The 16,885-nt window shown below is 34.2% G+C and overlaps 2 protein-coding genes across 2 annotated transcripts; one reads left to right on the top strand and one right to left on the bottom strand.

Moving 5' to 3' along the window:
* The first annotated feature begins 992 nt into the window (after window positions 1-992).
* On the top strand, window positions 993-2,330 carry LOC107490795 (nematode resistance protein-like HSPRO2). Its single transcript, XM_016111602.3, has one exon. The coding sequence runs from the start codon at window positions 1,092-1,094 to the stop codon at window positions 2,328-2,330; it is 1,239 nt and encodes a 412-aa protein (XP_015967088.1). The 5' UTR covers window positions 993-1,091.
* A 7,037-nt stretch (window positions 2,331-9,367) lies between these two features.
* LOC107490796 (glycosylinositol phosphorylceramide mannosyl transferase 1) lies at window positions 9,368-13,388 on the bottom strand. The gene is made up of 5 exons (XM_016111603.3): window positions 12,721-13,388; window positions 11,631-12,027; window positions 10,880-11,043; window positions 10,704-10,774; window positions 9,368-9,814 (listed from the first exon to the last, which is right to left on the bottom strand). Exons 1-5 carry the CDS (start codon window positions 12,918-12,920, stop codon window positions 9,654-9,656), a joined length of 993 nt encoding a protein of 330 aa, XP_015967089.1. The 5' UTR covers window positions 12,921-13,388; the 3' UTR covers window positions 9,368-9,653.
* Window positions 13,389-16,885: the final 3,497 nt, after the last annotated feature.

Raw genomic sequence — 16,885 nt, forward strand, 5'->3', positions numbered from 1 at the left:
TCTAATACATATTGGAAAAGTGTAAAATAATAATAATAATAATAATAATAATAATAATTAATTTGGTAATTGATTTTTAAGTATATATAGAAATTTTTTATAAAAATAGTGAGTAAGCATGCATTTGGATTTTGGATATGAGAAATGCTAGGGGACAGTAATTTTAGTGTTTTGTAATCATCAATTGGCCATCAATAGTATTTTTAATGGTGTGAAATTATATTTAACGGTAAGAGATCGCTCACTTTTGTTTTGATGGTTAAGTGTTGGCAAAAAAACACAAAAATTACTGGTCCCCTAGACTTTTCCTTTGGATATATCTTAGCACAGGAGAAGAAATAATTTATTTATGGTATTAATGTACGTACATGGAAGGAATAATAATAAATGGTGGAATTGGATAAAGATGTATTTGAGTGGGGGTTTCAAATCTCCGAATGGAGAAGCATGGCTTATGGAAAGAGAAGCATGGAGCCAACAACCCAACCATGGTGGCATATTAATGTAACATGGCTAAGAGTGATTGGCCACGACGCTAAGGCGTGGGTTGAAAGTCCTAACGCGTAGCACCTAAGAAACTACTACTACTACTAAGAAGGTCCAATTTCAACGACTCCACTATTGAAAATTTTAGATTCTAAACAAAGATAACACACTTCCTCTTCAACTTCCTTTTCTTGTCTTTTTATGTTGTGGATAAGCTCCATCATGTATTCTCATATCCCTCCGTATTCCCTCAGTCACATATTTTAATCAGAATTTATCTATTTATTTATGAAGTGTATGTAATTTAATTTCTCATTTTACGTAATGAAATTTAAAATGATATTCTATTCCATAGCGCCGCGACTTTCAAATTCCTCGTTCGTGTAGTGTTCCCTTTGCCCCCATTCCCCCCAGTCCACACGTCTTTCCTTTCGTTTCCATCTCTATTCAAATTTCCTGTTTCCACAACCTCTCTCCTCTTATCCATCCATATAAATACTCATTCATCTACCTTCTTATTAGTATCTCAAATTCTAGCATTACCGAAATCAGTAACATTGTCTAAGTGTACCACTTTTATTCTTTCATCAATCATAATCCCAAAAATGGTTGATTTAGAGTGGAAATCAAAGATGGTAAGGTCCAACATCAACATGCACCATCCCAAGTCCCCAAAACTCACCGTTTCAGACAAATCCGTACTTCAACCAAACTTACCCGCTTTGCAGCTACATCTTACACCAAACGACTTCAAAACAGCGTCGTTTTCCCTTTGTGAAGCTTACGACAACTACCTCAGCCTCCCTCAGCTACGAACACTCTGGGCCTCAAACAACTTCCCCAACTGGGCCCACGAACCCATCATCAAGCCCGCCCTCCACGCCCTCGAGATCACCTTCCGATTCATCTCAACCGTTTTCTCAGACCCAAGGCCGTATGCCAACAAACGCGAGTGGGGCCGCAGGCTCGAGTCCCTCGCCAAGGCCCAGGTACAGCTCATCGCAACGCTCTTCGAGGACCAGGAAGAAAGCCCTGAGACACGTGGCGAAGTTCCGGTTAGTGACAGCAGCAGTAGCGGTTACAGAAGCTACAGCGAGGCTAGCTTGCTTCCAAGGCTCGCCACGTGGCACAGATCCAGGGATGTGGCTCAGAGAATCCTCGCCACCGTGGAAGCCGAGATGACGAGGTGTCCGTACACTATAGGCTTGGGCGAACCAAACCTCGCCGGAAAACCGATCCTCCGTTACGACGCCATTTGCAGGCCAAACGAGCTTCATTCCCTCGAAACGACGCCGTTTGATCACGTGGATAACTTCGAGAACTTGAATCTCCGCGCGACGCACCAGATTGTGGAGTCCTGGTCACGCGCCGCGCGCGTGCTGCTCGAGAGTGTTGCGGAGTCGGTGGAAGGAAGAAGGTTCGAGAAGGCGGCGAGGGAGTGCTACGCAGTGGAGCGGATCTGGAAGCTTCTAACGGAGATCGAGGAGCTTCACTTATTGATGGATCCAAACGATTTGATGAAGCTGAAGAAGCAGATCGAGATTCGGTGTTTCGGCGATACGGCGGCATTTTGCTTTCGGTCGAAGGAGCTAGTGGAGGTGACGAAGATGTGTAGGGAGATGAAGAGGATGGTGCCGGAGATATTGGAGGTGGAGGTTGATCCGAAGGGAGGGCCGGGGATAGTGGAGGCCGCGATGAGGGTTTATGCGGAAAAGAAGGAGAGTGTGGTGGAGGTGTTCCGAGCCTCGATGCAGCAAAGACGTTCCTGGGGTATTATTGGGACACGAAAATGCCCTTGCTTGACACTGACATTTGAATGGCACTGTCATTGTCTTGACGCTTGATACCATGATACCCAATAGTAAGGACTTAAGGAGGGAAAAGAAAAGAGGGAAAGGTGTCAGAAGCTAGAAATTAAGAAAGAAATTGTAGTTCCTTTATATATGAACTAATTTCTCATTGTAAAATGGTTCTTGTAACAACCATTTCCTGTAAAATATTTAACAATTTTTTGGATTATTTACATTCACATGGATCTTTTCAGTAATTTTTCCTTTTTAGTTTCAAATCCTGTAATATTTTTATTTATTTTTTCTATTTTAAAAAAGCTTAAATCACAAATAAACCGTTAAACTAAGAAAAAAAAAAGTTGAATTATTAGAACAAGCACAAAGCCGAACGGGATGAAATTTTTTCATGAGTTTTGTTGTTTTGAATGAAATAACTTTTGGATATAGAACGAGTAGTTAAATGGATTTTGTCCGGTTACAGGTTAAAAAGTACTTAACTAATAAATATTATCATTTTTAATCCATATTTAAAAAGTAATAATTTATATTTATATTTGTTAAGAATTTTATAATAAAAAATATTTTTATACCNTATAGATTAGCAAACTCTAGTTCCATATATATAATACCACTTTGTTTTCTTATTTTTATTTCTCCTCAATCTGAGGGAAATCGATGAAATGTGAATTACGAATTCGTCTCCAATTATTATATTTTCTTGTATTATCCAAATATTAGTGAAATAATTATATAAGATTATATCTTCCAAAGAAAAAATTGTTATATACTTTTCCTACTTATATATATAATATATCCCTAACCGATGCTACATAAATAATGCACTCACCTAACTCATAACAGTTACGAAGGATGACAATTATGGGCAGCTCTTTCTTAATCTTGTTAAACAGCTAATCCTGCCTATTCTCAAAAAATGCTCTCTAACACAGTTTTTTTCGATTCCGCTACTTTATCAATAGCATATCTACCAACTTCTGCCAACTCTTATTTATAATTGTATTTCATGGAAGTATGTTTGTAGATGTATTTAATAAAAATGTCTTTTTTATAACTGTGTTTAATAGAAGTGTCTTTATAGATATATTTTCTAAATGTGTCTCTTTATATATGTATTTAAAATATATTAATTATTAGACACATCTACGAACACACTTCCATAAAACACAAATATAAATAAAAGTTGACAGAAATTGGCAGATAATATGTTGATAACCTATCCCTTTCCTTTTTTTTTTAATATAATTCCCCAATACACCTTACCAAGAAGCAAACTTTAGAGTTAAATTAAAAGGGTCATTTGTTTAATTAGCAAATTAACGGAACGAAGTAGAAGTAAATCATTGACTTTTGATGAATACAGAAGAAGCTTGGACACAGAAACTAGTCAAACATGGGAAGCCGAAGCACAATACTTTGGATGTGAGACATAACCTCTTCTAGAAAGTATATGTTTTTGCCCAAAAAAATGAACAAAAAAAAAAAGAGACAGAGAAAAGAAGGTGGACATGTCTATTACGGTGAAATTGGAAATGTTCTATGATCCACTAGGATCGGGTCTTATTTATCTGTGGATTAAATTGTTAGATTAATTCAGCGATAATGAATTGAGGTACGATAATAAATGTATAATACATTTTTTTACACCAAAAAATGAGTGCATGCCACTTATAGTCAGACAAGAAAATAATGCTAACGTCTTCTACAAGAATAGTAATCATACACAAATCTTACGTGCACCATAGAAAGAGTCATATAAATAATGAGTTCGGACTTCAGATAACAAAAGAAACTGAATAGAACGGTGGTGCAAGTCTCTTCCAAACTTAATCTAGAATGGTAGACTCAATTATCTATATAATCTATAATATCATTAATTAGAAATCAATTGCCACTTAATTCTTAAACATGTTCTATCACATTTTTAATTTTTATTTAAATTGTCAATCACAGATTTAAAAATGGCAACATAGCAGGAAAGAAACCAATACAAAATGGCTACATGGTTTTCTCATAATCCTCCCCATATTTGTGTTGTTTTAATATTATTTTTTCTCGCTACGTTTTCTTTGTCGTTTTACAAATTTGTTTTTCAGGTTTGGACACTACCCGTCTTCCATGGACTATAATCTTTGAATAAAGTATGGAATGTATGGGCTTCTTGTCTATAATTGTCTTATAACTCTATAAGTATTTCTGTGACTAAAAGAATAATTTAAATTATTCTTAATTTAAATCTTTATATTTAAATTTAATTTTGAAAAATATTTTAATTAAATTGTTTATTCAAACTGACTTTTAATCCCTTCTGAATTCAAAAACATGTTTTGAAAATTTGAAGAAAAAGTCAATTACTCAAAGTTGAATGCTAGTGTGATGAAGAGAAGATTCTTCTTCGGTTGATGAAGCTGCGTGGACGAATGGGATGGGTGACGCGTGGTAATGATGTAGGGACAAGCACAGGGAGCATCTGCGACAGGAGCAGAAGCTGCAGGAGGTGTTAGACGCTGTTCATCGATAAGCAAGGGAGATTATGCATTTGTTTTTGTCATACAATTCACACACACTCTCTAACACTATTTAGAGAGAGTTCATCTAGTGTCTTCACTGAGAATCGAATCCGGATGTGGTTTTTAACGTGGCATAATATATATCGTTAGTGTTAGAGATATAACTATTAATGTTGTCTTTTTCTATCACTTAAGTTTTTGAAATAAATAATTTCATAACAACTAATGCAAACCTCCAACCATACGAAGATTTACACATCACACTTATACACTACATGGGTTCATTTTTTTTGTGGGACTTGAATTTGGGTATAATTATTAAGGAAACGTATGATATTATGATATGCCACTCAATCAAACCTCCAACCACAGTCATAGGGAGATTATGCATTAATGAAGGTGGCTATGATGTTGGGCCTTTTGGTTGGTAGATTTCACATATGTTTGGTGAGGAAGGACTTTGCCCCAATACTTGCTGCATGATTGAGAAAAATTAAGAAGTGATGCTAACAAAAAATAGAAAAAACATTGATACTATGTTTTTGCTAGAGCTGTGGCTGTGGGCCGTTATTCAGCTCCTACAAAATATGTGTTGATTTATTGTAGTATAATAATTTAATTTGTTAAATTAATTTGAATTAGTCGAATAATCAGTTAAAATAATAATAATAATAATAATAATTTTATTTGTTAAAGAAATCTGTCAAATAATTTTTTTTCTTATTAGTATTCAGTATTTTTTTTATAAATTAAAATTTTAGACATTTTTTAATTTTAACTGATTTTAATCTCATCTATTTCATGTTATCAAATAAAATTCTGTTGACATAAAATAATACAAATGTTTTTTCTTACACTTTACATTTTTCAATTTTAGCTTATTGTAGTGAAAATTTTTTGGTTTAAATGATTGTTAAAAGAAATTAAATTTTCTTACATATCACAGATACATATAATAGTTATTTTTAAAATTTTAGTCTATTGAATTTTTTTCTTTGAATTATAAAGTGGCAATGTACACTTCTATATATAAGAAGTTTGTTAAAGTCTTTAAATCTAAACTAAGAATATTTTTGTAAGTTAAAAAAAGAAGTTTAAAAGATTAAATTTTAAAATAAATATTAAATTAATTTAGTGAGATCCAAAATAAAATAAATTTTGTAATATATCATTGATAATCATTTGATAAAATCCTTTAAATAAAAATATTTGAATAAAAAACCTAAACCCTATGCTTAGGGTGTGAAACGTTGAAGGCACGTTTTATTACTTTTTATGTTATTTTAAACTCTTTTTATGTAGATTTTTGTTCTGAACATGCTTTTACGTAGATTAAAGCATGTATATTAAAAGAATTCATGTGAAAAATTGTTGTTCTAATTTCTTCTATAATAATTGATATCGTAAGATCATTGCAAATTTTGTTATTCAAAAAAAAAAAGAGACACATCACTAAAGTAACCCAAATTAATATCATCCAAATGATAGAATAAGTTTTTATAGAAAGATTCTGTTTTTCGATTCAGAACTTTTGAATTAGTTTTTCACACTCCATCATTAAAAAAAAGGTAATAAATCTTATACTTTCTTTGCATAAGAGCTCGAACATGAAAAATTTTATATTCCTATTCCCGAATTTTATTCATTGCTCTCTGTACTTTTAGAATTATAGGAGCTCTTCTTGCACTAGAGTATTATTATAATTATCAAGCAACGGTTGCTCTTTCTAGCGCAAATAAATGCTATTCACCGCTTCCAAACACTTCTACAAATAATTAATCTATTGCTCTAATTTACATTTCTTAACAAAAATGTTACCAAACACCTTTGAGTTAAACTCTAAAGAATTTTTCTACATTTTCGAAAGCTTGTCATGAATTCCTCTATTACCAGATCACCATGACTAATTCACAATATCCTTATACCCGGGATGAGTAGCCCAATTAGCAATAAATCAGAAAGGCTGATTTTTTTTTTTAGCCGGAGGACGACCTTTACAATACTCTAAAATAGGGCAATGATCATACTAAAGCCTATTTTAAAGTTTCAGGTCCTAATGGGTTTCAAGATTTTTTCACCCTATCTTTTTGTGATGTGTATGGAGAGATTGACATGTTTTATTAGTCATCAGGTTAATTTGAACTTGTGGGAGCCGATTCCTGTTTCTAAAGAAGAATCAAGAATATCCCACGTAATGTTTGTAAATGATTTGCTTTTATTCTGTAAAGCTATAAAAAAAACAAGTGTAAATTGTGATGATGATTTTAGAGACTTTTTACAAAGCATCTGGGATGAAAATTAATGTGAAAAAGTCTAAAGCGCTTTGCTCTAAGAATATTTCTACGACAAAGAAAGAGATTTTCACTGGGGTGTCCTCCATCAGATTTATCTAAGATTTGGATAAGTATCTTGGGATTACCATTAGCCATTTTAGGGTGACTTGTTTACCTTTTAATAGTGTCCTGGATAAGATTCGGGATAGACTAGCAAACTTGAATGGAAGTTTACTCAATTGGACAGGTAGAATCTGTTTGGTTAATTCCATTGCAGCCACTATTTTCATGTACTAGATGCAAGTCTCTATTTTTTTCAAAGGGATCATTAGTAAACTGGAGTCTATGATGAGAAATTTTCTTTAAAAAGGACAAGTTGATGGAAGAGGATTGAATCTTGTTAGTTGGAAGGTACTAATTACTCCAAAAAAATATGGAGGTTTAGGAATTAGAGATCCATATTGTGTGAATATTGCTCTTCTTGAAAAGCTAGTTTGGACTTTTTTCCATCATCCAAATAAGTTATGGGTCCAATTATTGGATGGCAAATATTGATAATTTCAATATGACTATTTTGGTTGTCCTAAGAACAAAGGCTCTCCCATTTAAAAGAGTCTTTGCAAGACTTTGAAAGTGTTGAAAGATGGATTTGCTAGGTGTATTAGAAATTTGAACCAGAATTTTTTGTTTTCTAGACGGAGGAGAGAAGGGCAATTATATAATGAGATGGATTATATTTACATTTATGATTTGAACCTCCGGATACAGGATATCTGATTGGTTGGTAGATAGTATTTGGATTCTCTTTATTCCTTTTTATTTCAAAATCTAAAAGGTAATATTCTTTCTTACAATTCAGATGTGTAAACAGGTCTAGAAATAGGTTGGTATTGATTTGGGTCTGCTGCCAAAGTCTATGACTCACATAACGGTTACTTGTGGTTGTATAAGCAGCTGTTTGGTTGGGAAGAGCGAGAAAATTGGCTTTGACTTTGGTGCCAGCTTGTTCCGAAAAAAGCACAAATGTTTGGCTTGGCTGTGTCTTCCTACTACAAGTTTTCGCTTCAAAAGAAGCATGTCGTCATCGGATAGGTACCCCAGATGCCTTTTTAGTCAAGAATCGGTTTTACATTGTATTTAGGATTGTCCAAAGGCTCAGTTTGTATGACATAGGTTGGATATTTCTTGTCATCCTCTAGATTTGAAGAACTGGTTCTTGTATCATAGCAGAGAGCATCCGTTCATGTTTATTTTGGGACTTTGGTGGATATGACGAGTAAGGGATAATGACATCTTTAATCCTCATGAGACTTGACCTCGGAAAAAAGTGATTTGTCTGGCATAAGTTTCAGAAAAGGAGCTTATGAGTATTTTTGAATTACAGCGTATGTCCCTCCCCTCTATTTTAAGTGGTTCTTGGAATCCCCCATCCATTAGTACTTTTAAGATTAATTGTGATGCTAGTTATCCTAGTTTTGGTGATAGTGTTGATTTTACTTGCGTTATTAGAGATTGTAATGGGAGTTGGCAAATGAGATGTTTGAGAATGATTGAGAGTAATAGTTTTTTTAAGGGGAATTGTTTGCTATTTGGAGAGGATATCTTTTAGTTTGGAATGTGGGTTATGTTATTTATGAGACGGATTGTGTAGAAGTGTTTAATTTTATTACTAATCACTAAGATGATTTTGGATTTATTGATCCGTTGATGTTCAAAATATGGAATATCATGCATTAGAATTGTTGTTGACATTCATTTGATTATAAAGAATGCAAATATAGTAGCAAATACTATGACAAAGATGACGATGAGATTATAACTTCATCAAATGGAACTTCTTTTTTTAAAAAAAATTTAAAAATAATCTTAAATGAGACAGTTGCTCAATTTAAACACTTTTTTTTATTTAATTTATTTAAGTCATAAATATATATTAACCTATCAAAAATATAGTGAAAAACAAAAAAACAATACGCAGCGACTGCCTAATTCACCCTAATTAGCCACAACGATGGTTTCTGCCATCTTTGCAAATGCAACAGCAGCTGTCTGGTTATATTGAAACCAACACAACACGCGTCCTCTCCCACTGCTGCAACCACGACATTTCAGCAAGTGAGGAAAAAACTTTTCTTCCTCACAGTAGCATAACCAGCCATGAAACAAGATATATCGTTACGAGTTAGAAAATATGATTAGAATTACTTCCCTCTTAGCTTGTGTATGAGAACTGTGACATGAAATTGCTCACTTCTCCTTGCTTCAAGGATGAACATAAACCCGACCAAAAAATATAGAAGAGAAGTATCTTTGCTAAGGGTGTAATACCCCTCTATATTTTACAATCAAATTCATAATATTTTGGTTTCGGAACAAAAAGCACCATGCTGTTGTGCTTGTATTACAGACAATAATACAAGAAATCAATCTAAGGAATCTGCTAACTATCCTTACTAAGTGCATGAATTGTGTGCAAGATTCACAATATTATACAGCTCTGTAACTACAGTGAAATCAAGTAACCCAACTAGCTAACATTGAAATTTCTATAAAAACTATAACACGAAAATCTAGCTTCACCAAAACCAAATATTGCGACTATCAACAGCCTTCACCGAGGTAGACACCAATGGCATCCTTCCAAACACAGAAGCAAACCTGTTGACGCATTCACTTCTTTTTTCACTGTGACCTCCCAAACTGCTGATTCCAGTTGATCCAATCTCAAATATCTTTCCTGTAACAAAGAATGATTAAGTTGACAAACTTGTGTACTAAGGTGGTATAAGCAAGATGGTTCAAGAGGGGCATTGGTAATGTTCACTACGCGTTACGATCATTGGAATCATGGACAACATTAAAACAAGGCTTAGATGGAGCATGGCGACCAGGTACTCTTTCCGCTTCTTTCTTATTTGTCACTGTCACCTTTTGGTACATCGTAAGTGACAGTAACGAATAAAAGGAAACGGAAGATTGTACATATTAACCCAGAAATGTACTTGAGCAGAAGCACTTGAGTGAGAATAAAAAATGTCAATTGATAACAAAACACAAGCAATTTCATTGCTTTCAAAGCAAGTTGCACTACCACGGCTAACCGTGCATTGCAGAATTCTTTGATAGAAAGGACAAAAAAGGAATCAATACTGTAAATTGTTGAAATATATGATAGAGCTTTGAAGTAAGAGACAAGGATAAGAAGGTGCAGTTAGTCAAGGTGAGTTATACTTAAAACCTTTACTAGTCATGACAGCTTCATCCGTTTAGCAGTGCTTAAGGGTATAGATCTGTTTTTATTCAGACAAGATCAAAAACCATTTTATCATGTTATGCAAGACACATGAAAACAACCTCCAAATAAACATCACAAAGGTAGGAATTACAAGAAGCTTTAGCAATCAATAAGTATTACTCCCTAAAGCAAATGGGCTAGTTTTAGCTAAATGACAAATCACTTGGAACAAAGGAATAATATACATTTGAACTAGTGTGGGAAAGGAACTTTCCAAGTGAACAAAATAAGCAAAAATGGAAAAAAAATAAATTATCCAATTCCTACGTAATAATTATTTGGTATTTTTTAATTAAAAGCATAAAATGCATTCAGGTATTCAACAAATTACCTTTAACCCATATGGGGGGTGCACCAGTTGCGTTTGCAACAAGGAAAGACATTGCAATATCTTCACAGTTCCTGGGTATTAAGAAAACAATAAAAGAAGTTGGAATCGACAATATGGAATGTTTAAACTTCATAAACAAGAAAGCAGTGAATGATTGATTAGCTGAAAAGAACAACCTGTTCTTAGTTATATATTCTTTAAGTGACGTTGGCATTTGATTTGTGTAGAGAATGAAGTACTTTTTGTGAAAAAATGCTGCCTTGGAGAGCACCATGCTGTATGTACCCGTCCACCACACGGACCACCATCCACCATATTTAAATTTGGAGCCGCCACCTTTCTGCAAGCACATTCAATAACTAGAAGATTGGCTTAAGAAGTTTTTGATATTTTACATAGAAATATTAATAAAGTAAATGTGTAAGGAACTGCAGAATTATGAATTAACATTCAACTAATCTTAAGCTCACGTCAAGTTTATAGGTGCAACAAACAAAGCCACCAGGTTTTACAAGGATGGACATAAGATAGAGTGATGAAATCCCTTCTTCTCTGACTAAAGTTCAGCTAATTAGCTTTCCCATCCCTTAGAATTAGATTGCCAAGTCCTCAGTTTGTGAGGCTCGAATATTTTAACTAAAGATTTAAAAACTATGCCTCTCTTGATGCCAATTAGTAGGCATGCAAAAATTTGGAATGGAGCTTCACTTTATGTTTCAAAAGACTGCTTCCTGTGTTTTGAAAATCTGCATATTAGACTCCAAACGATGAAGAGCAAAACAATGAACAAGAAACAATGTATGAAAATTCCAATAAGAAAAGGATGGGCTTGGTCGTTGCTCAACAAAAGTATAAGCACAGAAAGAAATATAGTGAAACAAAATCATCAAAAACATTTTGCATTGGGTGAAGTTAGATAAACCATACCGAGTAATCAACCCAATGGACACGAGGTACAAACCCCACCATTGTATCAGGTGCACTTTGCCAAACATCAAATGCAAACTCCACAGAAGAGCAAGGGAATATGACATCATCATCAATTGAGAAGACAGCATCGGACTCTAGATCTTTAATTTCCTTGAACCTGTTGTTCAGGCTATCCTCCTTGTTGATGTCAAACTTCAATTTGACTTGGTGCCCATCTTTAGGCACGGACTTCACCACGTGGTATAGATATTTCAGAAGAGAATCCGAAGGCGGATCTGGTTCGCTCCACACAATATGCACTGAATCAAGGCGAGGACATGATGAGTAATGCTTGATGGACTGCTTAAGAAGATCATATCTCTTCCATGTGTTCATCACTATTGAGTACCCTTTCCTTTGAACAAAAACACAACACAAAAGCCTTAAAATTCACTTTGCTGACGTTTACAAGCAGCATAATCTCAGAACACCAGTTAAGAAAATAAGTTCAACCTGAAAACACCAATACTAAGATGATTTTGATTTCTGGTATCTAATCAAGTACTACCTCATAGATAAAAGCTGTTCATTTCCACTCACTATCTTGAAAAGAAATCGTTTTTATGGAATTAGTGCAGCTGTTAAGCTAGATGTTGTTTAATAAGAAATGTTCAACATAATTTAAAAAAGACAAAACAAAAAACTTTTTGTCATTTTCTATAGCTTTTCGTCCAGCAGCTTGAACGTGAATCTAACATGGATCTCTCTCTTGTAAAACAAACAAAGTACTAAAATACAAGTTCCTCAGTGGTCGTTTAATGTAGAATCTGTTTACATTTTTATGGAAGCTAAGAACCTCTAAGGAAAGCCTAGAATTGTTACTTTAACACTCTACACGTTCATTATTAAACTCAAAAACTTTCATAAAAAACAGATTTCTCACCAACAAACATAGCAATTTTTATTCTTATTTTAATTTATTTCTCCAATTAAGTTGGCCTGAATTGAAAAAAAATAAAAATAAAAAACAAGCATATATTAAGCAATTAACATATTAACAAATATGATTAAGTAATCAAAAGGAAAAAAAGCGTATTGTAGTTAGAACCTGAAATCAGGGCCATAATAGGGAGCAGGTGCTTGATTATTCCAAAGGAAGAAGCTGGAAGCACTTGTGGAAAACACGATTAGCGTAAGCCCGACGCAGAAGAAGAGGAGGAGCTTGATCTTGAACGATTTAACGGCTGAGATCGCGAGCAGGCGGACCCTCTGCTCAATCCAACGGTTGAAAAAGTAGCTCCCTCTCATCTCATCACCCGAGGAGAAAAGAAAAGCAAATAGTTTGTTTAGTTTTTCCGTTTTCCGTTAGGCCGTTACGTATTGTCAACTGCGGAGAAAGCCGGATCCCCCTTCTGATGAGTCGAACCGAACCGGTCTGGTTCTCTCCGTGGCCGAGCCAGAGAAGAAAAGGAGGACGTGAATGGTGTTTAGGGAGAAAGTGGAACGGGGAAGACCGGAAGACGGGAAGAGTTTGTTACTATTTTAATTTTTTTTTCTTCCTTTCTTTTGTAGCTATGTGAAAGAGGGAACGCAGAATGAACGTGGCAGGGGGAGTAGTTGATAATATGTTGATATTGTTGTTGTTCACGTTTTGTTGTCGTCAGTGTTTTTCAGAAGAGTCAGGCATGGCAGGGACAGCGGAGATTCATGCCTTTTCATTGGTAGTCCTTCAACAACATTTTGGAGAGGGCATGCCTTACTCACTTCTATTCTTTTAAAAAAAATCCAAAAATAAATAAATAGATAAGTCGAAAGATAATCAACAAACGATTGACGATGGTTATTAATTGATAATATCGGTTAATAACAATAGTAAACATTCTCATGAGTCACTAACAAATTTTAAAGTAGATATTTTTATTTTTTATAAATATTCAAGAATTTTTTTCGATTAAATCAAATGATTTTTGAGTCGCTTTTAATCAAATTTTCAACGTATGTGTTAGATAAAAAAAAATTAAAAATAAATTTTATTATAAGACAATTAAATCTCAAAAAATATATTTTAAGAAAAATTAATTTCTTTTTAAAATAAGAGATAAATAAATCTATTAGATAGAAATAATTCTCAAAAATTTTTAAAAAATAAAAATTTATTAAGGATTGAGAATCAATTGCCTGAAAACAAAGAGATGAAAATAAAGACGGAATACAAATAATATTTTGAATAGCAAAAAGATCTTTACCTGTGATCAATATGTCATCTAAATAGCCGTTGATTTTTTTATATAAAAAAACTATTGGTGTTTTTATTGGAAATGAAATTATTTAAGGTAAATTTTGTAGGTGAGAAGTCGCACATGGGTATGTTGGATATATGGTAATATCCTGACCAACACATGAGAGACGTGTTGAATATGTGGCAACATTTTGGCCAACATGTGAGGAGAATATTGAAACACATAGAAGCGTGTTGAATAATTTTCACAATACTGTAATACAATTCAAATATCAATATTCAACCAAAACACTATCTTCATTTCTATATTAAAAATAATTTCTGATATCTACATACTGAAATTTAGAATTGGAGCTTACCATTGTTCTTAAAAAACAAAGAGAGGTCTGATCGAACATTCTGAAAACCAAAAGACAAAACAATACTAATTTTAAGAACCCAGCATATGATCCTTATTTTAATCCATACAAACTCTTATTTAATTTGCAAACTTGATCCAGATTTTCTTCACTAAATCCAGGCGGTTGTTTCATCAAAATTAATTCACTTAATTACCCATTTAAAAATACATTATTGAAATCGAATTGCCCTATATATCAACCAAAATACAATGCAAGAGTTAAAATGATTCTAATAGTTGCATGCTTAATTATAAGTGCAAAAATTTGGTGATAATCAACTCTTTCAATCTGATTATTACCCTTTGCAACAAAGCGAGTTTTTTATATTTTAAAATCTTACCATTTGGATGCCTCTTAATAGCATAAATCCACCTACAACCAATGATTTTCTGATTCGGAACAGGAGTAGTTAGAGTCCAAGTCTTTGTCTTTTTTAGAGCATTTAACTCTTCAACCATGGCTTGAAATTAATGCGAACATGATAATGCTTGATTAAAGGATGTAGGAATTACTAAATCCAAAATTGAAGATGTTACGGTATGTAAGATTTTTGGTTTTTAAATTTCTGACTTTGTCTTAGTCTGCATAGGATGTAGATTAGTTGTAGAGAGTGATGGTGGTATGTCTCCAAATTGAATTTGAATTCCAAATACAGAATAATAGAAATATTATCTTTGTGTAATTGGGTGTGGAGAGGAGGTAGTGAGAATAGAAGGTGGTGAATCTTTTTGCTTAGATGAAATTAGTGGTATAGAAAAATTGGAATTTAAAATGAGAGGAGGGTTGTGGAGTTTGATTTTGATCGATGTTGGGAGGGATAGCAGGTAAAATAGAATTAGAAACGGGAGTAGAGGGAAGAGAGATGAAAGAAAATGACAAAAGAAGTATGAGGAAAGGACAATTTATAAGGTGGAGGTGAAGCAAATTTTGAATGAAAGAGTTCATTGTATGATACTTCTTGTATTTTGGACACCTTAAATCTTCTGGTTGGATACTAGTTTGCTCTTCTGAATCCTGCTCCTGACGGTTATCGTTCTTTCGGTCGTTGTTTCGGTGCTGAGAACGTAAAGTGACAAAATGACACATCTTGAAACTTTGGTTCTTAGGTGTCATTTTCGTCTTCTTTTCCTTTTTCTTTATGAAAGGTTTTCAGCGGTCACTCCTTATCACCTCGGTCCTCCTTGAGCTCTCTCCTGTTGCTGGTCTCGTGTTAACTTGCTCCGGATAATTCACTATTTCCACTGGTACCACTGTACTCGGGACATTATTTCCGCCTTCATTTTCATTACCATCGTCGTTGCCAATCCTAGCTTGTGGTTCCATCCTATTCATTGCTTGATTGGTCGGAGCAGCAACAGCACCAATGGTAGCAGCAGCACTCGACATCGCAGTCACGAAGTTGGTCAAACTATCTACTGGTATGGTTACCTCGTTACCTCTCCATCTCCACCTCGATTATGCCCACGTCCGCGCCCACGAGAAGTCATTTAGTTCCTATTCACAACAAACAAGTGATATCAAGTGATTCAAAGTCCTAAACGCATGCTCATGAACATTCCTACCACATATATCAGTTAGACATCCTAATTAGCATGTATAGACACTCAGAGTATGCCCAAAAGCATAGTCAGTAAGTCCTTCAGGCTCTACAGGAACGAACTGCTTTGGTACCATAATGTAATACCCTACCACACAGAACTTTATACCTAGGATGTAAAATAGAAGTGGCGAGGCGCTACGACTTCTAAAAAAGAAAAATATATATATATATTGAAAAGGATACAATATACGAGGAGCCTTGAAAAACGGATAAAACAAAATTCGTAAAATAAAAAGCGCAACGCTCAGGAAACGTGATTATGTGTGTGTGAAGAAACTAAGGTTCAAACGCATAAATAAATAGAAAGTAGGAATAGAGGGTCAAGAATACAAAATAACAAGCTCCTAACTCAGCCTGCGAAGCTAAGGCTGGCCGGAGAATATTTACATACAGAATATACATATCCCAAAATTCAAAATATATAGACAAAATCCTAATTCTCCATAATCCTTTAGGAGGAGCAAGATAAACAAGTATATAAAAGAAGAATCTATATATGCATATATCAAAAGATCAAATGAATGAAACCACTTCGCTGCAAAAGCTCCAGATGCCTAGCGAGGTGCCTCTCGACCTGCATCTGAAAACAACAACACAGTATGAAATGAGAACTGGAGGTTTTCAGCATGGTAAAGGTGCCACGCACATAAGATATAAGGTCATAGGAATGCCAGAAGCAATCCTAGAACGTCGACACTCAGATTATAAACCTTAAAGAACTAAAACAAAATCCATGAATCAAGATGTTTCTCTAAGCCTTTTTAAACTAAACTAATTTCTTAAATCTAACTAAAACTAAACTAGAATCCTAAATATCTCCGCCTTTCCTCCGTTCTTCCATCTCCGGTGAAATTACAAAGACAAACAAGCAGATAATGTCAAACACAGGTAGAATACAAGTAATGCAGATAGCAAATATAACAAATAGCATGTTATAATCACTTAGGCAATCCCAATTAATGCACAAGCAATCAATTCAAACAATATGCATATGATGCATGCCTGTTCTATGGCTGATGAGTCTCATCTGTCA

This window comes from Arachis duranensis, chromosome 5, assembly GCF_000817695.3.
Source record: "Arachis duranensis cultivar V14167 chromosome 5, aradu.V14167.gnm2.J7QH, whole genome shotgun sequence".
Classification (NCBI taxonomy): Eukaryota; Viridiplantae; Streptophyta; class Magnoliopsida; order Fabales; family Fabaceae; genus Arachis; species Arachis duranensis.